The sequence below is a fragment of the Engystomops pustulosus genome, chromosome 3 (assembly GCF_040894005.1).
Source record: "Engystomops pustulosus chromosome 3, aEngPut4.maternal, whole genome shotgun sequence".
In the NCBI taxonomy this organism is placed as follows: domain Eukaryota; kingdom Metazoa; phylum Chordata; class Amphibia; order Anura; family Leptodactylidae; genus Engystomops; species Engystomops pustulosus.
The window spans coordinates 52,725,399-52,747,934 of record NC_092413.1 but is presented as its reverse complement, the minus strand read 5'-3'; the positions used below and the strand labels follow the sequence as shown (position 1 = coordinate 52,747,934).

Here is a 22,536-nt window from a genome sequence, read left to right as displayed (position 1 = left end):
GCCGGCTTCTAGAAAAACAAGGTTCCGACCGAGACCCCGCGCACAGAGAGGGAGGAAGCGCCACGATCCTTATCCCCACACCGGAGGATAGAACTGACGGCGTCCCACACTCCTTTCATAGAGAAGGGTAAGTGAGACACCTTCATCACAGTGTGCTCAGGTCTCCTTCCAAGGACAGGAAACCAAACTGAGGAGTAGGAGGAGCTTTTTTTATGCTAAGGTTTCCTGTCCTTGGAGGGCGGATCCCTCTCTCTCTGGTGGTGCCGTCGTGATGAAGGGGAAACACCCATTTAGAATGAATAGGGATGGAACTCATTACTCACCACCCTTCAGTATAGTTACTGGGGTTGGAGGAGTTGTGGGTGTCAAAGGGAGGACACACTTGTCAGCCATGCTAAAACGGGAACTGCAGAGATTGATTCTAACAAGCTTTCTCCTCACAGTACACATATTTCCCTTATTCTTTGGGTCAATCACCAAACATATGTACATGGAATAGTTTTAACACTCAATTTTTTTTTCCCTATGTTCTTCCAATGTACAAAGTCATTCAAAGTGTCATTTTGATGGAGCATCTGATGCCATTTGACAACTGTACAACCTATTAATCACCTTTCATTTAAAATTACGGTTGTAGAGAGTTTTTGGAAATCCTATTTAAAAATTGCTGTAATGTTCCCTTTAATGTTGCGTTTTAACATTTTATCAAATCAGAAGCAGCCACCAGGAGTTAAAAAGTTTTGAAAAAAAAAAAACAACTTTATTTTAGAACATCACATATGCTGAAGTCCTAAACATTGCAGTATTAAAGCTCTGTAGACAGCTTCAAAAATGTTCCTTTATACAAGCCGCTTTCGTCCGTGCAGATGTGCAATAGTGCCACAATATGGAAATACAGAACAAAAACATAAGGGATAGAACCACATATTATTCTGCAATTGATCACCTGCAGCACAAGCTAACCCATCTGCCAGGACCATCATATCCAAATTTTTCATGAGTGCTAAAGTAGCCATATGCATTGGGCATGTATTTTCATACAGAGGTTTAAAAAATAGGTGTATTCACTCATGCAGTTTTAAGTTTCCCTGCACTTATCAGATATGAAAGTCTTGACAGTTAACATTCATTTAACAAGTACTTTATAATTTCAAGATACAAAAGTCTCACTTTCAGATGACAGGATATAACATACACTGTACGCTAGCCTACCAAAGTTACGGTTTAAAACGAAAAAAGTTTCAAGGTGGAAATGAGAGATTTGAAAAACCAATATAAAACATTAGCAGCAATTTTCTAGCCATTCCTCTCCGGACTTATGCTCCTTCGTGGACTTCGGGATGGTGAGCGACTGAAAATAAAAAGGTGTGCGTTAGAATTCAGGTAGCTAATAATGTATTTCAAAAGGAATCAGTCTGCTCAGAAAGTGATATTAAAGGGAATGAGACATACCTTTTTTTGGGAGAAGCCGATCTGGACTTTGATCTACAGGGAAAAAAATAAATTAATTAAAACCAGGCATTTACATTTCAAAAGTGCCTTTATTGTAGCACAATTTATTGTAAACGTGTGACATTTAAGATCAAGAAAAGATATAGAAGGGGGTGCTAAGGTGCCATTTTAACATTCTTCAATGTACAACTTTAGCACTAAATGGCTAAAGCAGGCATGGTTTAGTTTGGGCAGTTGTTGCTGTAGCCTTCTACACTAAATTACCTACATGTTATATATAGCCATTTCTTTGCAACACATTGCACAGATAAAAAAAAAAAAAAAAAAAAAAAAAAAAAGTTGTTTAAACAAGCAATTTAATTTAAAGAAGTTGAGTCTTACCTGCTTCTGGGGTGAGAAACTGATCTGGACCTTGACCGAGACCTAGATCTGAAAATAGTTTACAGTTATTCTCCAAGTACGAAAATTATAATTTATATCTCTCCACATATCTAAACAGCGCTATCAATTATATTTTAGACTAGAGGCTCGTTGGGGCAAGTTTACTGTGAAATCCAACAATATGCAGTTTTTCATAAAATATATATCCCCCTGCAAGACCAACCCTGTAATCCTCCCCCCTGCACAGATTTGAACCCTTGCATTGCAAAGATAAACTACTCTAAGATAGTTTTCGGTTGGTACCATGTGGCAATACACCCCATTCGTTCCAAAGCTTGTGTTTAATTACCTGGATCTTTTAACTGAAGGAGATCTTGATCTGCGAGGAGTGATTGATCTCGACCTGCGTGGAGAGCCAGATCGTGATCTATGGGGAGATCCAGATCGAGACCTAGACCTAAAGATTAGATTAAAATAGAATTTAATAGTTTGTAAAGTTTAATCATGCAGTTTATCATATGATCCATGGCTTTTAGAATGAAAAAAAAACAAAAAACACACTAGTTGGGCATTACAAAACAACTCACCTCCTTCCTCGGCTTCTGCTTCTAGAACGAGTGTATCTCCTTCCCCGTGATCTTGAGTGAGAACGGGACCTGGATCTAAACATTGAAAATAAAGTTAATCTATATTCATTGATTTGTTATGTAGCCTACAATCGGACAGTAATGAATGTCTGATATCAGGAAACCTATTTGCCTTGCATAGTTCTACCTAGGAAAAACCGGTTAAAAAAAAAAAAAAAAAAAAAACAGGATTTTATCTTTACAATAAAATTACAACTAAATATAAAACAAAATAAAACAATATAAAAAATAAAATAAAAAACAAGACTAGAATTTGTAGTAAATAAACCTTGCAAGTTTGCAGGTCGACCCTCTTTGGCCCAAGGTCTAGAAGATCTAGACGGTCTAGAAGGATCTACCAGCCGATCACTTCATCTACTGTAGGTCTTCAATCTAACGACGATCATAGTGACAGCCATATGAGCCAGGTGAGGCTTGATTGACGCATGAAGGTTTTTTCTAGGTGGGAATGTGGTCAATCTGTAGTTCTTTTCTAAACCGGAGGGGTGCCCCAATTGTATGCCAATATTACTCTGATACGGCGATCACAGTAGATCTTAGAATTCAAGGCCTCTACAGAATCTTAAAAGGATGATCTAGTTGTAGAAGGCTTGAGGGGATCTGGCCTCTTATGCTGATCACCTCAAGGTCTAGCAGAATCATTAGGTCGGATTTGCAAGGCGCCTCAGCATGAAATCTTAAGGCTCGTGACATTCTGAATCAAGTCGACTGACTCAAACGAAGAAACCTGTAAGGTTTTGACCAGGTTGATTATTAATATATTTGAACAGTTCAAAAATATTATACAAGCCATAAATGCACAAAATAGCAGCAGTCCATTCAACATCCCTCTATTAGTACAGCCCACCATAAAACACTACCAAGAAACTAATGTTCATTGGTCCTAAACTCAATTCTAACTTCCCAGACTGCAAAAACATGCACACATACTACCAGACTATCTAAAGGTTTTATTCAAATATGTCAAACTTTGAGCCTTAGGACAAGAGAAAGAACTGAAAGGTCTTTCAAGTTACACAGAAGTTATCACAACCAAAAGAAGTTTATTTTTCTTTAAAACCAAACCCTGAGGATCATTTCTTTTTTCAGTATTAAAAAAAAAAAAAAAACACCACGACAAAAATGAGCAAGTCCTACTGGATTGTGCAGAGCAGTTTTCTGCATCCATTCTTTATTCTGCCACTACTGCCCAATGGCTTGACACATTTGTGTATGACCAGAACATTTGCATGTTACAACCACCCACCCCCCTTCTAAGCCTTATACTGACCTAAGCCCTTTATACTCCATTGTCTTCTATACTGGACTGCTACTTCAAGGACTATCACTGCAAGCTTTACGAGTCACTAATCTGGTTCCACATAAAAAAAACATGACATACCTGCTTCTCCTTCGTCTGCTGTATCTTAGACAGTCATAAGCATAGTGACCCTTTTCACCACATTCATAACATCTATCACTTGGGTCAAAAGGGCGACGTGCAGGGGGCCTGTCGTAGCGAGATCGTCGAGGCATGCCTGTGGAAAGTTCTACTCTGACTCTTGAGCCACAAATAACCCTGAAAGAATAAAACACATGCAATTTTTGCATCATTGAAAAAAGTTAAACAAGTTATGACCCATACAATGCTCAAGGTGACCATCCATATTAGATGAGATTAGATTACGAGATGAAGCAAAATGGAGATTGAAGTGGCCTGTCACCACACTCATCAATACAGTTTGTGACAGGTTCCCAGGTTTACCTTACATACCCATAGATCAACTTTATTAACTAGATTACCTCGCAGCAGAGGGGGGGTGTTCTGCTCAACTGGCCTCTCCCATATACACCTCTGCATGTTATGCGACATCAAAACAAGTCCATTAGCCTCCCATCAGCAAACTGTACGCCATGCATTTGTCTGAATACATGGCAGTATCATGCCATGATTACAGCATGCCTCTGGAATTGTACTCCACCCCATTCTCCACCGAGTCTGCCGTGATTTCATGTGATCAGTTACATACATGGAGTAGACTGCAAAAGCAACTGGACCTTAGATTATGTCACCCTGGTCACATGATATGAAGAGGTCAATGATGTAAGAGATCACCAACTCAATATTTCACATTGCAGCAGTTGAGGCTTGTCAGGAACAAGGGGGTGGTGCAATTCAAGCAACTTGTGAGTCCAAGGTACCCCTACATATTCATATCAAGTGAGCTGCATACAAGTTAAACATTTTTTAAAAACATTGAAGCCATGGAAAGGATCCATTTAGGGATAAGAGAAAGTTTCTTTTAATCATAGTTGAAAATTAACCCACCAAAACTAATTTCTTCATGACAGGTTCTAACAGAAACCTGCAGGCAGCAAAATATATAGCCAGGGCTGCTGAGCAGATCTACAATAGTCTACATGGCTAAGGACTCTATAAAGCTAAAATACACTTACTGTGAATTCCACTTACTGAACAACGTTTCCAGGGAATCCAAGCATCAAGGTTATATGTGATGCAAGGAGACAACATGCACCCCCTGTGTACAGGATAGTGCAGGGCTGTTGTGCAGAGGTACATGGTGGCTCCTTGGACTTAAATCTGCAGCACAGTGTTGCAATAGCGGAATCTGCCCACCACAAGGCCAGGGATTAGACTGACCTCTTAACAGAGCAAGTACCCACTTCAAACTTCTGGTAAAACCCCTGTACCCACCAAATAACGCAGTGTTACAATTATAGAAGCTAAATGTACGTACTTTCCATCCAGGCCTCGCACAGCATCTTCAGCATCACGTGTGTCTTCAAACTCTACAAAAGCAAACCCAGGAGGGTTGCGGGCGATCCAAACAGTACGGAGAGGGCCATAGTAACTAAATGCACGCTCCAACTCTCCTTTTCCAGCTCCAGTACCTAGATTTCCAACATAGACTTTCGCTTCTGAAAAGGAAATTTTGGTATAAAATCAGTTCATTAAAGCCAATTAAAATTGAATAAAACTAGACAATTAAAAGGATACCTACCAACAGAATCAAGAATTGTAAACCAAGTCCACTGACATACTGGTGTTCCCCCACCCCCCTGGGCCAAAAAGCTTTTATAATTATGCACTTGAGTCCGAGGGTCTAACATAGGGGGAAGTCGCATAATTTTAAAGGCTTTTTTTTTTAAATTAAAGACAAGTGTACAGGAAGCTTACAGAGCAGCTCCTGTCAGAAGGGGCACAACAGTATGTCACCGTGCCTGCTTTACAATCCTTCACCCTGGTGGTAGAGGTCCTTTAAAGGAAACCTACCACCACAAATCTACCTATAAAGGTAGATCGGGTGGTAGGTGAATCAATGGGACGTGAGGATAGCCCTTTTAAGGGCTAACCCTCACGTCCCCGCACTGTTTTATAAACTTTTATTACATCAATATGTTAATTTACTTATGCGGCTACTGGGGCGTGGAGTAGCCGCATCTGAGGTTACACGAGGCGGCTACTCCACGCCCCGGTAGCCACATTACCCCTCCTACTCACAATGTTCGGCGCGCAGCTGCTCGTAGCTGCGCGCCCTCGTCCGACGATCCTGCCGTCTGCGCATGCGCAGAACAGCAGGCCCGCGCCTGCGCGGTCACTGCTCTGAAGCCGGGGCTGCGCAGGCGCGGGCCTGCTGTTCTGCGCATGCGCAGACGGCAGGATCGGCGGACGAGGGCGCGCAGCTACGAGCAGCTGCGCGCCGAACATGGTGAGTAGGAGGGGTAATGTGGCTACCGGGGCGTGGAGTAGCCGCCTCGTGTAACCTCAGATGCGGCTACTCCACGCCCCGGTAGCCGCATAAGGAAATTAACATATTAATGTAATAAAAGTTTATAAAACAGTGCGGGGACGTGAGGATTAGCCCTTAAAAGGGCTATCCTCACGTCCCATTGATTCACCTACCACCCGATCTACCTTTATAGGTAGATTTGTGGTGGTAGGTGCCCTTTAACAAACAGTATAATATATAGGGAGCCTTTATCAACATCATACACATCTAAAAGATTGACCAACATTGGAAATACGTTAGGGATCCACTGGAGAAGGTGATATGTACCCCTAAGTAACTGTACCACTAACATTTTGAGCAGTGACCACCATTGCCAGAGATACCGAAACATCTCCAGCAACAGTAATGGAGTGGCAATGGGTTTCGGCTTGCATCTCAAGCCTGTCTCATTGAGAAATGCTTGACATAAAAGCAGAAATGCGCCCTATTGTTACTGTGATGTAGCTGTATTTGATGCATGAATAAACCTACATGCTTAAAAAGACGAGCGCCAGGATTTTTGTTTATTGGCCTTCAGCAGATAGATCCCCAAACAGACAATTAACTACCCTATCCATAGGTAAAGAAACACCCTGCTGATTGCTGGGGACTGATTATTGGGCCTCTATCGATCCAGTCTCCCTTGTATGGAAACACATCCATGTTATGTGCAGTGGTTGTATAATAATTAGAAAACTTATAGAAGAGCACATGGAGAGTATTGCCATGTTCACATTTCCTGGCAGGATCCCTTAATTACCATCAAGTCTTTCTGCCTATATTAAACAAAGATAACCTTCCATACATTAACATCCAACGGCAGGTCTTCCATTTTTTTTTTACTATTCATTATACTCTCGAAATATAGCCCCAACGCAGGTAAGAATTACACCTCACAGAATTTGTGTGTGAACTCCCAAACTAAGGTTCCAGATCTGTGTATAGCCATAGCTATACATCCTGCAGGAAATAAGCGATGACAGGGAGTAGCCTGCCCTTATACAATCACGCCTGCCGCAGATCGGCTCCCGTACACACCGTCTATTTCCGTTGGGCTCTGCGGCTACACGGCGCCAGGCCGTACCATGGACACGCCCACCACCTAACGCTCGTTATACAACTGCGGCAAACCGAGGAAAGGCAGCAGGGACGACTACACGTATAGACACCCGCCATTACCAGATAACACGGCGCCACACAAAGCGCCACACACGTGACCGGCGCACACTGCAAAATGGCGACCACAGGCCAAGCGCGGGAAGAAAGGGAAAACCCATTGCTTCAGAGAGCAATGACAGCGTACATACTACGCAGGATATCCTGAGCGCACTTACCTCCGCTATACCGGCCGTACCGTGACATGTCTGCTCCGCTCACGATACCTCGCTACCACAGTCGTTTGTAGCACGCAGTAGCGCGGTTCCAGCTCTTTATGAGACGCCAACGCTCCCCGCAGTCGTTGAAGCTCGCTATTGGTTACCTGTCGGTGACGTAATCACTCTCCTCCTCTTTTGGGGGCGGGCGTGCTTTTCCATTGTAACTGGGGGGGCGGGGTTAGTGGTGACCATGGAGTCTCGCTATACAGTGTGCAGTGCGGGGTCTTTGTAGTCACAGCCTAGTAATGGCGTCCTACTATTACTATTGGTGATACAGAAGGGACATTTCCTTCATAGATATAACATGAAACTGACACACATTGGGGTTGTATATAATATTAAATATATAACACATATATCCATCATATTATATCTTGTCTGAGGGCGCAGTGTAACAAATGAATAGGTAATAAGTCAGGTCAGTTTCTAATCATACAGATCCGCATATACAGCAATCGTGCTGTATGAGGAGGACCACTGCTCATATGATCAGTCATTGAACTTCTTGGTGACCCAAGGGGCCATTATCTCTAATCCACACGAAGGAAAATGGGTGATGATACCGTAGCGTAACATTGAGATTTTGAGGCTTACCATTGATTCATTTGGACTAAAAGACAATTTCAACTTGGGTTCTAACAACTCAGTTTAGCGTGATGCCACGCATGGCGTTTTGAAACCGTTTTTAACCCGTTCTTATGCAAAAAGCATGCGTTTTGCTTAAAAACGGATTCAAAATGCCATGTGTGGCATCACCCTTAATCACATGACAGATCTGGATAAAGTGCAGCACAGAGGGGAAGGGGTCATCGGTGGTTGGCACTGGGAGGCCTGGTATACAAGGCATTATTTTATGAAGCATCTTCTTAAAGATCTGACCCAAAGTGTTCCTCAAGATGATAAGCTTTGTACAACGGAGCATATGTGTTTTTGGCTGTGGTTTTAGGCTCCTTAAATCTAAACCTGACAAATGAAGCTGAGACACCTTAGGCCTCTTTCACACTTGGGCGCCTTCCCACGTGGCGTTTTCGTTGCGTTTTTAACGAAAGTGGGAGGAGGTTTGGTCAAAACGCAATGAAACGCATATACGTTTGCAATGAAACGCATGCGTTTCAGGCAGACCCCCTTCCCACTTGCATTTTGAATGTGTTTAAAAACACAATGAAAACACCACAATTGAAGGTGCCGTCAGAGTGCGATCAGGTTTTGGTCAGTGAAAAACTGACATTTTTCATCACAGTTCAATCAGTTTTCAGTCAGAGTTTGTTCAGTGTCTCTGTTTTTCATGCGCCTTTTTTTGAGTTTTCAATGTGTTTTTCATGTGCAGATAAAAAAAGACTCAGGACTGAGCTCTATCTTTTCTATGGCAATTGGTGCATGAAAAAAGCATTGCAGTTCCATGTGTCTCAGAGTGCAATGTGTTTTTGATGCATTTCTAAAGACTTGTATGGTGCGTTTTTCACGCGCGTGACTTGCAAAAGTAGAGCATGCTGAGATTAAAACGTGCGTTAAAAAAAATGTGCGTGAAAAAAAAAAGTCTGAAAAAGCCCATTGATTACAATGGGTCAGAGTGCAATGCAAGTTCTGCCCGTCAAAAGCACGCGCAGAACACACGTTGCTTTATGAACCCTCCTCTAAACATCAAAGAATTGGGTGAGTCTCTGGGTTCTCCTTTAATGAACTGCAGTGGAGAATTTGTATGTACCAGCTACTCATGATCTGAGAAATCCAGCCTGCCCATGTGTGCCAGGCATGTAGAGCTGGGCATCCTCATTAGACTAATGTAAGACACTTTCCCATCCTTCTGATATAGATACATCTTTAGGTTAGTTCTGTGCATATGTATTCTGAATGGGGAGAGAGCTTCATCCCCTAAAGAACAAAGTGATCAAATTGTTGAAATCCAACACTATATTTCTTCTCTCTTTCCCAACATTTGCCAGAAATGCCCCCATACACATAAAATAGTTGTTGGGTTCAGCCAATATTCATTTAATACATAATGTCACATAGTGGTAGAATAAAATTCATCTTCAGGTTTCAGAAGCTGGACCAGTGATTGCCCCTAGACACGGCATTATTCCATCTTCCTATATGCGGAGGTCTCATATTATGGGTAGAAAAGGATCCCGATGGCTTAGGGTGCTGTCACCCCGTTTACCATGCGTTTGGCTGATTTGAATTCCTTTTTCTTTATTTCTGGAAGTTTAAGCAGCTATGAAAATGTTAATGCAGGATGCAAACCAACCAAAAGCATGGTAAACATGCAAAAAAACCACCAAGAACAGGCCGCGTGACAGCACCCTTGTTGGGTTTTGCATTTCCCCAAATGAAAACACGAAGGTGAAATAATTGTTGCAGGACTAGCCAGGATAAATCGAGCAGCGGCACATATGTCGGTTGTGAAAAATATACATTATTATGGCCGATTTTCATCAATTTGGCAACTGTTTTGTGCGGATCATCACCTTAAGTCTATGAGTGATCCATGAAAAAACTCACGCCATCATTGGGCTCTATAGGGCACCATCACAGCATGTTTCATGCACTGCGACTTAGCTAAATGCCCACACAACATCCTATTCCCGCTGATCTTTGTGCCCTGGGCATCGGTGAGAGAGTGGTTCTCACCACACCAATGTTTTACGGCCCTTTGTTTGTGGGACACAAAGTGTAAACATTCGTGTGCATGAGGCCTAAGGCTGTGTTCACATAAATGGCCGAGGTTCAGTAAGGAACATTCTCAGCAGATCCTATAAAAAACATGGATGTAGAAAAAAAAATGGATGTAGGAGCAGCATAAATATGCAGAACATACAGTTTTTATTTCTGACTTCGAAGTACATCACACAAAATCCCTGTATGGGAACTATAGGGAAAGGTGTGATATAGGCATTTATGCTTTATTATGAGGTCTGTGTCACCAACATATTTGTGCGCCTTTAGGATACAATCTGCTTTCGGGATAACATGTGCACAGATAAGCTGCGCGCTCAGCCATGTCTCCTCACAGACAGAGTTGTGTTCGCGTGAATAACTGTCAGTTCGTGCCTCCCGCCGTTGTGTGAAGCACTGACTGCTGAGCATTGTGGGTAAAGCGCGGCTGGACGTGACGTCAGTAGGGAGCGGGCTGCCGGCAGCGGGGTGACAGATGGGGATGGTGCGGCGCTAGGTGTGTGATGTGACTGCCCAGCGAAGCTGTAAGTAGCACCCGATGGCTGCGGTACCGCAGAGCGTATGTCGTTGTGCCCATTAGCCACTATACGCATAACCTCTATATCATTCACAATTGTGATCACATCTAAGCAGTTTTCATTATTATTTATCTACATCCATTCATAATGGATCTACATGAAATTCTAAGGTCATGTTCACAATGTGATGATGCAGCCAGTATTAATATGTGACTTCCATATTACAATTGTCTTAGGGCTGTAAAAGTGATAACAGCAAAATAAAGTGATGCCAGTTCCCCCAACCCTTTCCCCAAATCACACTGTTCCTGCAGCGCTGAGCTCTTCTTTGTGTTTTGTTCCTATACTAAATACCCTAGTGGCATGTGGCACATGACTGCCGAGGGCGACCCTAGAAGTGTTCCCCATAATGGTGGAGGATGTGTCCCTTCCATCATGGTTACTTATCACTGGATAAGTACACACAAAGCCCTTTCACACACATGTATCCTACACCCTGGATGGGACCTGGGTGTAGCATATGTTTGGACCCCTCCTTTCTCCATAGGCAGATTTGCTGCCGGACCATACATATATGGCATGCTCTGTATATTTTCTTCAAGGACACACGTGTGTGCTTACCGTACCGTGCGCAATGTACTTATATTGTGGCCGTATGCTAGCTGCCGTTCATATGGTGGTTAATGTATGGCTGTATATAGGGTTGTGTGAAAGGCATCTGACCCTGTAAGGGATGGAAGGTGAACAGATGAACATCTGTTCATCTTCAGTCGTGATTGTCCTCTTCCATATTGAAAGTAAATAACGGAAAAATTAGTGCTGATGTGAACAGGACCTAATAGTAATAGCCACAACTTTCCTGCTAAAGATAGATAATTGTTTTTCATTGGCGGTAACTACTTTTGTATTTGATTTTATATATATATTGGAAATAATATAATAATTTAGATTCTCTCTTTCAGATTTCAAGTAATTATCACACAGCGCAATGGACACAGATCCAGTTACACAAGGTATAATGTGCATTTTTGACATATCATTATAGTAAAGTACTACCATAAAAGCAAGCTTTCAAAATTTACATAGGCTACTCACGCACTAATGTCGACTAATTTTGCAGTCCAGATACTGTAAGGGTGCTGTGACACGCTGCGTATCCGAGCTTAGGGGGCCCTGCCTCAGCCCTATCTCAAACGTGTTCGTCCCAATGCATGTAAACAAAGCACTAGCGCAGCGTGACAGTACCTTTATCTGTTTCCGTGCCGTACGTCATAAAAAAGGAAGTCTGATAAATGATGTCCGTAACTTGTGGGTCACGTTAGTGTGTTAAATAGCAACTGCTATCCGCATTGCTCATGTCGGACCTGCCTCCACACGGATCCATCAAAAACATATTTGCCTGCATGTGTCCTTTGAAATTAATGCATCAGTGCGTCATCTGCAAAAACAATGGCTCCTACATGGTGGTGCTGGCTGCATTGGTGTCCAGCCAGGCAACATGTAAGGTGCACACATAACACAATTTTCTCTCACCCCACGTGATTGAGTGACTAGGTGGTGCATTTCTGTTTATGTGCCATAGACTGCTCATACCCTTATTATAGCTGTTCTTCCTGACTCCCCCATACATGTACATGCCTGTGATTTCAACGTTTGGTTTGGCTTGGGTATGCTTGTGACCTTAGTGACTGCTGTTGGGCCTCTCTGACCACTAATTATGTAATTCTTTTTTTTTAATATTATTAATAACCAGAGTTTGTTTTTCTCTTGGCAATTATAGAGCAAAATAATTCCCTAACCAGCTGGATTGACAAGACCCCCTTAGAGTGGCAAGGTTATGTGAACAAAGAGGTCACTGTTACAGCTGATGAGAAGAATGAATACCAGGGATGGGTTGTCACCATAGATCCAGTGTCTGCAAGGTAAATGAAATTATCATGTGAATACTTGTTGATGGTTGGAGATACACAAAAGGCAATCATTGACCATGAAACATAAAGCATGTAGTATCTTCTGCCCTATACAGTACCTTGTTTTAGGTGATACAAGGGTGTGGGGGCTTATTCTAGTGTACTCTCTAGACTTTTCACTTGACACCTGTGGTGCGATGCCGATCAAGTTTAGTTGTGTAAATTTCCTGTTCTATTGTATAGGAAGGACACATTACCATGTCTGCTGAGACTGCAACAACACAAGCAAGTCACAGCCTCTTCTACGCCCGGTTTTACATTCACATGTAAATAAATATATTTATAGGACATATTGTTTAGTGAAAGAAGATAATTAAGGGGGAAAACTGTCTCTTGAAGGTCTTTCAAAGGTGTCTATATAGGAGACTATAGCTCTGTAAAAATGATAAAAACTATGGAAATATGTCACAGTTAATTTTATTCTACCAAGAACAATTGATGAGTGTCTGAACCCCACATTTCTGAGAATAAGGAAGTTAAACACAGAGTTGTAGCTCTGGACACTGCAGCCGCGCCCCTGCCCAATGAGTGGTGGGTGCCACAGAGAAAGATTGGAAAGGGGGTCAATTTCATTGAACAATGCTCGCCTACATTCTGTTTGCTATATAGACTTTTGTCATATATGAAGATAAGAAAATGTATTGTAAAATCTGGAAGTTCTGCATATACACTCATATATAATTGAGTTTAGATATGCACTCCAGGCTGCGGTTGAATTGCATGTTGAAATTTGAGTGAATGCGGGTGAAAGGGGCCACTGCACTGCAGTTGCTTCATTTTCATTCTGGGCTTTTCCAAAGAACAAAAGTTAGGCCCTGTCCCATTGATAGGACCTAACTTGCTGATCAATGGGGGCCTTAGTGATGAGACCCCCACAGATCACGAGAACAAGGGGTCCTGTACCCCTGGATCTGGACTGGTCCTTCTATTTTTAGATCAGATGGTACATGGCTGCACTACATGCAATACTTTTTGATGGATCAGTGCCTCTCATTTTATTGGACCATGTGACTAATCTATTAGAAAGTATCTATTATGTCCAGTATTTTTCATGACTATAGTTTTTGATGTTCTGACGCACATATTAAAGAAAATGCCCACTCATGTGTATCTAGCCTTGGACTTCATGATGGTTGTATACTGAATTGAACAGAGAACAAGAAACAAACAAAAAGAAATGATGGCAATTAATTGCAATTACATGGTTACAATGTTATCTGGGATTTTCCAGCTCTGTCTTCATGAACTGGTATTTCATAACTCTTTCAGTATTGTCCTTGTAAACTTTGAAGAGGATCAGAAGACATCAGTCTGCATAGTGATGGGGCATGCAGTGCAGAAAGTGGAAGTCCTGAAAGAATCCGATGAAGTGACCAAACAGAAACTTATAAACATCTTCAACCTTCAGGAAAACAGCAGCAGCAATTATAGTAAAGAGGATCTAGAGACCAAAAAACTCAATCTGAAAAGCTGGCTGATGCAGAACAACATTCCTGTCGCTGAACAGGGGGAGTCTGATAGGACAATATGTGTTGCTGGCGTATTAACCATCGATCCACCGTATGGCCCAGAAAACTGCAACAGCACCAATGAGATCATATTGTCTCGTGTACAAGGACTCATACAAGGTTATTTGACAAGTCAATAAGAAAGACTACCTTTGCTCTGTTGTCTGCCTCAACTGTACATTTCTAATAAATCTAATAAGTCATGTCAGCTAATTGACGAGGATATGTATAAAATGTGAGAAGGCTTAAAGAAAGGCTGTGAAGATTTTTTGGTATTATTGTAGCATGTAAAATGAAACAATTTAAAAATGAAACTTGTTTTGGAACTACAGCTCCACACAGGTCAATGTAGATGCAAAATAAGTAAACGTTTAAATATTTATCCAGATTAGTAAAAAGATAATAATAATAATTATGGGGGTGAGGCAGTGTGTTTGGCATGCATTGTAAAAGACAACAATGCTGGAAAGTTATTTCCAAATGCGGGTGGTGTCTTTATTGTATAAAGTCAACAAATGCATAGTCCGCAAACTCCTCATCAATTTATTAGGTTTCATACATTTTAAATCCAATCCAATGCATTTCCCATTCACATGAACATTTTGTGCAGGATTATTTGGGCTTGTTTATGAGACAACCTTTGTCAATGGGTAGTATTTATTATTGCTGTTCACCTACCATTAGTTTCATTAGAGCTGAGGAGCAGTAAAACACACAACATATGCAGAAGTTTGGTACACTTTTTTGCAAGGTAACCATGATTTTCTAATACTATACAACTTATTTATTCGGATCAGCTACAACTCTGTTTCTTACAGATAGGAACCAGATGTGACAAGATTTTGTATTGTGGACCCCCTTGCACTGTAGCCAGACAGTGATAATTCAAAGTCTCCCAACACTTCCATATTCAGTACATAGTATGGTTAAAAAAAAAGTGCTGTCAATACAGTATGTTGATTTTCCGTGTTTCGTTATGTAGAGAAAACCATATTAGTTCCTAAAGTTAGCAATGAAAAATCATTACTTCATTTGATAGGAAAAGTCTTTGAGGCTTGGAAAACGTCACTTTATAATCAGTTGAGGACAAATGCCAGAATATCTGATCCTGGTATTCAGGGGGCCATGAAACTGGTTAAGGCTGTGTCATTTTGAAGCATTTCTAGCAAAATATTTTTGTAAAACTCTTGGCAGATGTCACCCATTAACTTCAGTGGGAAATCACACTGTGTCCATGTTTTACCTCAAATGGTTTTTAAAAATCACAGTAAGGGAAAAAAAAAAAAAAAAAGTAGTAAGCGTTTGGGCTTTGGCCTTTTTTCACGGACACATGCAGAAAACTCCATATAAGTCAATAGATCCACAAAAAATAAAACAGACGTGTGTTATGTCATTTCTAAAATGTTGCTGGGAAGGGTAGGAAGTAGATTAGAAAACTAGTGCTTTTAGACATGTAGGTGTGAAAAATTTAAAAGGAAACATATCCAATACTGACTGCACATGGACATCACACATCTGTATTTATGGCAGATATTCAACAGTTGAGGATTCTGTACCTCTGTATTAAAACACATCAGTGGTTAAAAAAACCAAAACCCTATCCACACCATAAATGTGTTTCAAGGTGAAAAAAAATCTCCATAAATTCTGGGGGGAAATTTCAGCGCAGCAGCGCCACCTGGTGGACGGCGGAGGAACTACCATCATAAATCCCGGCCGGACCCGAATCCAGCGCAGAGAACGCGGCGCTGGATCGCGAATGGGCCAGGTAAGTAAATCTGCCCCATTGAGTTTTAAAAAGTGCAAGTGTTTGCGCAAAAAAAAAAAACTGCTGCTCACCCTTCTCCATAGGGAGAAGTGCACAACGGCCATACTTACAGCAAGCTCTCTTTTTCTTCCGACACGTTGGGCAATATCTCCATCGAAACGGATGGACATATTGCCCATTGAAATGCATTGGGCCATATGCTACCCGTACCACAAAGATATGGTACAGGTAGGATACCCATTTGCACACATTCACCCATTTGCCATTTTCAGCAAGCACTATTGTATGCCTGTGGAAACCAGAACATGCAGCACATAAAAATTATATTACAAATTAACTTTTTATTACTTGACTGAAAAGTTTTGGTTGTCAGAGTACAATATTGTGTTTGCCAAAACCAGTACAGTAAAATCATGTCCATAAGAAATAACCACATGAATGATATTTACTGCTAGAAAAAGTCGTGACATGTCATACGCATGCATTACATACATAATTCCAATTTTTTTCACATTCTCTTAGAATTAAGGAACAAAGGTTGACGCGTCTTATTCTCTGCGTCAGTGTTACTGTGTTGTCACCAGTTTTACAATCATTGCAATGATCCGGGATCCTCGGGGGCAGGTACATAGATCCATTGTAGGATTCTTGATTTTATCCTGCAGCAACTGATCGAGTTCACTGCGCAGCTCTTTCACTAGCTCTGCTACCTGCAAACACACAGGGCTGAGATTATTTATGTGCAATGCTGTTTCTGTCAATTTATAATACTACAGGACTAGTTGTATACTTTCCTTGAAAGCATCTGTCTATTATGAGGTCCTTGTTATGAAAGGAAACCTACCGTACGATTTGTACATTATAACAGCAGCGTCACTGGAAGAATCCTTTTGTACCCTGATGGATGCTGCTTTATAATGTATGAATCAGTCAGAAGATTTCCTTCAAATTCTGTCCTTTCTATCTTTATTGAGATAGGAACTGTTTTTCTGATGCCCAAATCCTCTGCATAGACATAAGTGTACATAAAAAGCTGCTGACATCCTACAGACTCCACTACAGGAAGTGTACATTGGTTTTCCCCTGTATACTCAACATTTTAGAATGGAAGCTAATGCAACACAGTTGTGTACATTTGCCATACATGTGTATTATTTCTTGTGATACATTTTTCAGAGTTTGTACCCGAGAAGTGAAAAAGGGATAAATCCTGTTGAAATCGTTCTCTCTCCAAACACAAGGTATTGAGGTCTTACTGGTTTCCCTCATAAAGATAGTCTGCCAATTTAATAAACTTCATCTATTAGTCTATACGGCCACTAACATGACCGGCAACTGCAATAAACAAATGGTGTTTCATACATGTCTGTATGTCTGACAAGGACACAGATTAGGACGACTGGATAACGGTCTCCATAGCAGTTTCCCCAGTAACCTATTTTCTAAGGCCCCTTCCACACTACCGTTTTTCACGCGCGAGTTCTGCGCGTGCTTTTGACGCGCAGAACTTGCATTGCACTCTGTTCCATTGTTTCCAATGGGTCTTTCCTCATTTGCGTTGTTTTTCACGCGCGTGCTTGCGTTTGTTTTGACGCACGTCAAAATCGCAGCATGCTCTACTTTTGCGTTTCACGCACGTTTTTCCTGCCCCATTCAAGTCTATGGAGACGCATCAAAAATGCATTGCACTCGCAAGCATTGCAAGTGCAATGCGAGTGCAATGCGTTTTAAATGGATGGGTTGCTAGGTGACATGAATAATTCCCCTGCTCGAGATCGAGCATTTAATTAAAAAAACAGTGAAGAACAGTGAATAATAGAATAAAAACAGTGAACACAGGATCATTTAAGTGAAAAACACAGTAAAGAATAGATTAGATGTTCGGCACATCTGCTTACTTGTCGGGAGATACGCGTGGAACGGTGCGAACAAAATAGTATCTCCCGACAAGTAAGCAGATGTGCCGAACATCTGTAATCTATTCTTCACTGTGTTCTTTACTGTGTTTTTCACTTAAATGATCCTGTGTTCACTGTTTTTATTCTATTATTCACTGTTCTTCACATCTGCTAACTTGTCGGGAGATAATATACGCGCGCGGAACAGTGAAGAAAAGATTGTAGATGTTTGCATACATCTGCTAACTTATCAGAAGACATTCTTTTTCAATTAAATAAAATATTATATTCCCGAACCATGGTCCCTTTGAAAAAGCCCCTTTGACTTAAAAAAACGCGCGTGGAAAACGCAAAAACGCTAATGACTCCAAGGAAAAATGGAACAAAAATGCAGCCAAAAACGTCAGTTTTTCACGCATTGCACCCTGATGTGAAATGCAACGCTAGTGTGGAAGGGGCCTAAGTGAACTGTGTTTTATTGTATATTAGCAATGGCTCCAAGTGTAGTACACACTTAGGTGGAGAAATAATTTGGATTTACCTGATGCGAGGCCGCTGCAAAACGTATCCACCCATCATCCAGCGAGATGAGAAATTCTCCTTTGCGAAGCTCCACATTGACTTGTCCACCACCAAATAAGACCAACGGGTATACTGACACCATACTGCAGTCTCGCACAAAAACCCGGCTGGTCTTAATCTTTTCATGATACACCAAGTAGGGGCTGTCAAAATGTCGTACCTAAAACACACACACATAGTCAAACCACTGTGATAAACCTGGATTTGCATAAAGCCTCATTCAAGGAACTGTTCTGTTAGGGTGAAGACACACATGGCGTTTTTAAGCCGTTTTTAGTTAGTGCGTTTTCACATCGTTAAAAAACGCATGCGTTTTTGAAAAACGCATGCGTTTTTGGAAAATGCATGCGTTTTTGACAGGTTTGACCAATTATCTTAATTCAAACTGGTCAAAAACGCATGCGTTTTCAAAAAACACGTTTTTAACGATGTGAAAACGCACTAACTAAAAACGGCCCAAAAACGGCCTAAAAACGCCATGTGTGTCTTCACCCTTAGTCTCTAACCTGGTAATTTATGGAGGAGGGATGGATGTGAACATAACCATCATTCTTGGTGACAAACTTTAGCTCCTCAGCTTTTGGTTGCATTTTTACAGCTCCTGCTCTTGTCACCTGATATTTGCCTTCTGGGGATTTCACCTGTAAAAGAAAGCATTTACAGGTGTTTAAAGATAATTTTTTCGACTTATGTCTCCTGTACAGAGAGTATAGCCATTTGCTTACACCTACATATACCACGCCACACTTAAATAGCAATCAGGTCTTTTGCCAAGCCTACATAGTGCCCTCACCACCCGCTTCCAGACAGTACCGGACTTGCTGCTCTGGTCCCATATGGTACCAGATCCTACAGACCCCCGGGACGATCCTTGCAGTTTAATCGGGACTCCCCAGACCATACCTCGCCCTCTGTTAGGCACAGCAGTGGGGAACTTGAGGCCTTTTGGGATATCTTTGAGGCTGGATCCCTGGCATAGATTTGAAGACACAGCTGCCGGTGAATGCACCTGGGTTGGGCCTACCACTCTTTTGTCCCCTAATGCAAGGGAACTATCTATTTTTGTGCGCCCAAGTGTGTCTTTTACTTTGCTGGAAGCCTCCATCAATCCTGATGCCCAATAAGTCATTATCCATGCCCTTTTTTATGGAGCCCTCCCCTTCGATATTGGCCAGTGTCTATATCCCTCCCCCTTCAGGTGCAATCTCTTCCACCCTATCCTTGACTTTATGCTATTACACACAGGAGTCCCTGTAATTTGGGTGGGGGTCTTCTACACAGTTTCGGATATGTTTGGGACTGGTGACAAGAGGTCTGCCTCATCCTTCCCAACTGCGTTCCACACCCTTGCTGAGAGCCTGGGGCTAGAGGATGTGTGTAATGCTGCGTTGGGGGGGACAGATCCTCCCCGTCCCCCCTGGAGGCTCAACCCTATCCTTCCGCTCCTGCAAACTTCTCTGAGAAGTGTTCTTCATTCTTTAAAATGCTTTTAAGACATTAAAGGGAACCTGTCACCACATTCTTATGTCACCTTTTATCTTATATTCCCTGGCATCAGAGGGGGCATGTCCTGCTAGGCCATCTCCTCCCAGAGTGACATCTCGGGTACTTTAGCCTCTTAGCAAACTGTACCCTATGTATGTATTGTTATCTGACCACATGAAGTCACAGCTGCCTCCGTGGACTTTTACTCCTCTCCATCCTCCATGGAAGCTGCTGTGATCTCATGTAACCACACACATGGTGTAGAGTTTGCTATTCTTAGAAGGCTGAAGGACCTGCGATGAGGTCACTGGTCACGTGCCATGAATGTAACGCAAGGCACTGTGTAAAACAATGACACAATATTTCCCATATGGACAGTCTCCAAGTACAAGAAAGCAGGGCAGCGATTTGAAGAGACACAGAGCTGTCAGTCAAAATAGTGGGGTGTGGTTCACTGCGAGCCTGAGAGAGGAGAAGAGTCACAAATGTATGAGAGTGCATCTGTATGAGACCCCTCAGAACAGACTCTCCAGGCATGACGAGATGCACAGTGCATCTATTCTACCATTACGATGGACAAAATTAAACGGTCACTATTGTTTTCCAAACTAATTTGAAAATGGGGACTGCTGTGGGACACTGCTTGCTTGCCTGGCTAAGGAAGATTCTGCACCTACTGTGGTTGCTGCGGTCCGTGACCCAGGTGACTCTGCTACGTGACCCTTATAGGTTTGCAGGTGCATTTGGAAACTTTTACACATTCCTGTATTCCTCTACATACGCAGTGACTGCTCGGGAGACTGCTGGCTACGTCTCTTTCCCTTCCCTCTCTTACTCCTTAGGCCAGGGTGGCACTGGCGGCCACCATGAACAAGCTGGAAGTTGCTGAGGCTAACGCTTCCTTAGCTAAAGGCAAATCTCCTGGTACCGACAGCCTACTGACTGAATTCTATAAGCAACATACTGGCATCCTGGCCCCCTAGTGTGTAAACAGCATAGATAGGCGCATGAGGCAGGTTCACTGCCAGACTCTATGAATGAAGCAAGTATTGTAGTCATCCCCCAACCCACAGAAGGATCCCACCTTTAGGCACATCTCCCTTCTTCAGGTAGATTTTAGCAAAAGCCTTGGCATGTAGAGTTAATCCTGCTATTCTGTCAATAATAGGCCCCGACCAGAACAGTTTCATTCCAGGTAAATCCACCACTCATAACCTGTGCAGACTCTTTCTGAATCTCCAGGCGTTCCATTACAGAGCTGGGTCGAGGGTCTTGGTCTCGCTGGACGCGGCCAAGGCCTTTGACTCGGAGTGGCCTTACCTTTGCCTAGTGTTGGAATGGTTTGGCTCCCTAGGGAGTCTGTGGCCTGGGTTCACCTGTTGTATCACTACCTGCACTAGCTATATCTCGCACCAGCTACTGTGCACCTAAAGAGCGAACCTAAATATGCCCAAACCGACATGTTTTCACTTTGCCGAGTTTGACTTCAACATTCAGCTCTCAGTCTGTGTGATTTTTTGCTGCTCATTTACATAGCAAAAAATAATAATTTCCATTATGTATCGCATGTTTGTTCATAAAAGGAGCATGCGCAGCCCCTACAGCTACTGGTTCAGATAAAACTAGCTAATAATCATCTATTGTCACGTGTTATCACCTCCTATGAAAAAATTGGTTCTTCAATAAAGAATTGTTACTAAGAGTTATTGAAAGCAATAGTGACGGACTTTGCTTTTCAACTATTGATGGGTAAACATGGAATATGGTGAATTTAATTCAAGCAGTCCCGGTTATGTACAGGATGGGTTATTTAGGTTTGTTCTTAACTTGAATATGTAAGTCAGAACTGTATATTTTATAATTGTAGCTCCAGACAATTTTTTTTGCCCCAGTGACATTTGGATTATCAGCTTCATTACAGACACCTTATTGATCATTGCAGCCTGGGACTAAAGTAAAGCTTCACCAGAGGTCAAATTAGGCAGAGAGGTCCGTCTATAACTTGTGTCGTTAAGTAGGGAGCCGCCTGTATACAAAAACTTTCACACAAATAAGGAAGCTAAAAACTTACTTGGACCACATTTGGATACAAAGCTGCACACAGCATTGCTGACATTAGCTTAATGTTCTCTGCATTGGTATTTGCCTGTGGGGAAATAAAAGGATGTTCATTATGAGCAAAAATATTATTTCAACCATTTTACATCTCATTTCAAAGTTGATATTCTCGATGATACCTCCAGGCTGTACCATGGAATAAACATGATCTGGTGTTTATCTGCTAGACAACATACTAGTAATAATTTATTAGAGTCAATTTCTGCTGATAGGTTCCTTTTAACCCTTACCATAGCAACATTCTTCAGTGTCTTGTTATTTCAAATCTCAACAATGCTGCAATATAGGAATGCTTTGTGCTGAAGGAGTGGAGAGCTGAAGACATATTACAGAAAACCAAGAAACTGGTGTATTTACAACCACAAGAGAGTGCCATTGAAGTGTCCC

At 41.9% G+C, this 22,536-nt stretch overlaps 3 protein-coding genes across 8 annotated transcripts in view; 1 reads left to right on the top strand and 2 right to left on the bottom strand.

Moving 5' to 3' along the window:
• Positions 1 to 738: 738 nt before the first annotated feature.
• On the bottom strand, positions 739 to 7,726 carry SRSF7 (serine and arginine rich splicing factor 7). Its single transcript, XM_072140795.1, has 8 exons — positions 7,585 to 7,726; positions 5,219 to 5,399; positions 3,862 to 4,038; positions 2,421 to 2,495; positions 2,183 to 2,290; positions 1,834 to 1,881; positions 1,453 to 1,485; positions 739 to 1,351 (listed from the first exon to the last, which is right to left on the bottom strand). Exons 1-8 carry the CDS (start codon positions 7,610 to 7,612, stop codon positions 1,297 to 1,299), a joined length of 705 nt encoding a protein of 234 aa, XP_071996896.1. The 5' UTR covers positions 7,613 to 7,726; the 3' UTR covers positions 739 to 1,296.
• GEMIN6 (gem nuclear organelle associated protein 6) lies at positions 7,638 to 14,511 on the top strand. Of its 4 annotated transcripts, none has more exons than XM_072140797.1 (4): positions 7,638 to 7,736; positions 11,783 to 11,833; positions 12,601 to 12,742; positions 14,060 to 14,511. In XM_072140797.1, exons 2-4 carry the CDS (start codon positions 11,809 to 11,811, stop codon positions 14,436 to 14,438), a joined length of 546 nt encoding a protein of 181 aa, XP_071996898.1. In that variant the 5' UTR covers positions 7,638 to 7,736; positions 11,783 to 11,808; the 3' UTR covers positions 14,439 to 14,511. The 4 variants fall into 4 exon arrangements, with proteins under 4 accessions (XP_071996898.1, XP_071996900.1, XP_071996899.1 ...); XM_072140799.1 differs by having other exon boundaries at positions 7,647 to 7,732; XM_072140798.1 differs by having other exon boundaries at positions 7,656 to 7,741.
• Positions 14,512 to 14,838: 327 nt separating this feature from the next.
• DHX57 (DExH-box helicase 57) overlaps positions 14,839 to 22,536 on the bottom strand; it is a 30,045-nt gene continuing 22,347 nt past the window's right edge. For all 3 annotated transcript variants that reach the window (XM_072140792.1, XM_072140793.1, XM_072140794.1), the window contains exons 21-24: positions 22,103 to 22,177; positions 19,053 to 19,187; positions 18,506 to 18,706; positions 14,839 to 16,776 (exon numbers count right to left, since the gene is read on the bottom strand). In XM_072140792.1, coding sequence (XP_071996893.1) covers positions 16,633 to 16,776; positions 18,506 to 18,706; positions 19,053 to 19,187; positions 22,103 to 22,177 — 555 coding nt within the window. In that variant the 3' untranslated portion in view covers positions 14,839 to 16,632. The remainder of the gene's footprint in view (positions 16,777 to 18,505; positions 18,707 to 19,052; positions 19,188 to 22,102; positions 22,178 to 22,536) is intronic.

Bases quoted from the DNA above. Each gene is read 5' to 3' on its own strand.
- SRSF7 (XM_072140795.1), bottom strand. From the start codon at position 7,612: ATGTCACGGTACGGCCGGTATAGCGGAG. The intron at 4,039-5,218 runs GTACGTACATTT...TTATTCTTTCAG, and splicing joins GTGCGAGGCCTGGATGGAAA to GGTTATTTGTGGCTCAAGAG. The intron at 1,882-2,182 runs GTAATTAAACAC...AACTATTTTCAG, and splicing joins CCTTCAGTTAAAAGATCCAG to ATCTAGGTCTCGGTCAAGGT.
- GEMIN6 (XM_072140797.1), top strand. From the start codon at position 11,809: ATGGACACAGATCCAGTTACACAAG. The intron at 11,834-12,600 runs GTATAATGTGCA...TGGCAATTATAG, and splicing joins CACAGATCCAGTTACACAAG to AGCAAAATAATTCCCTAACC. The intron at 12,743-14,059 runs GTAAATGAAATT...TAACTCTTTCAG, and splicing joins ATAGATCCAGTGTCTGCAAG to TATTGTCCTTGTAAACTTTG.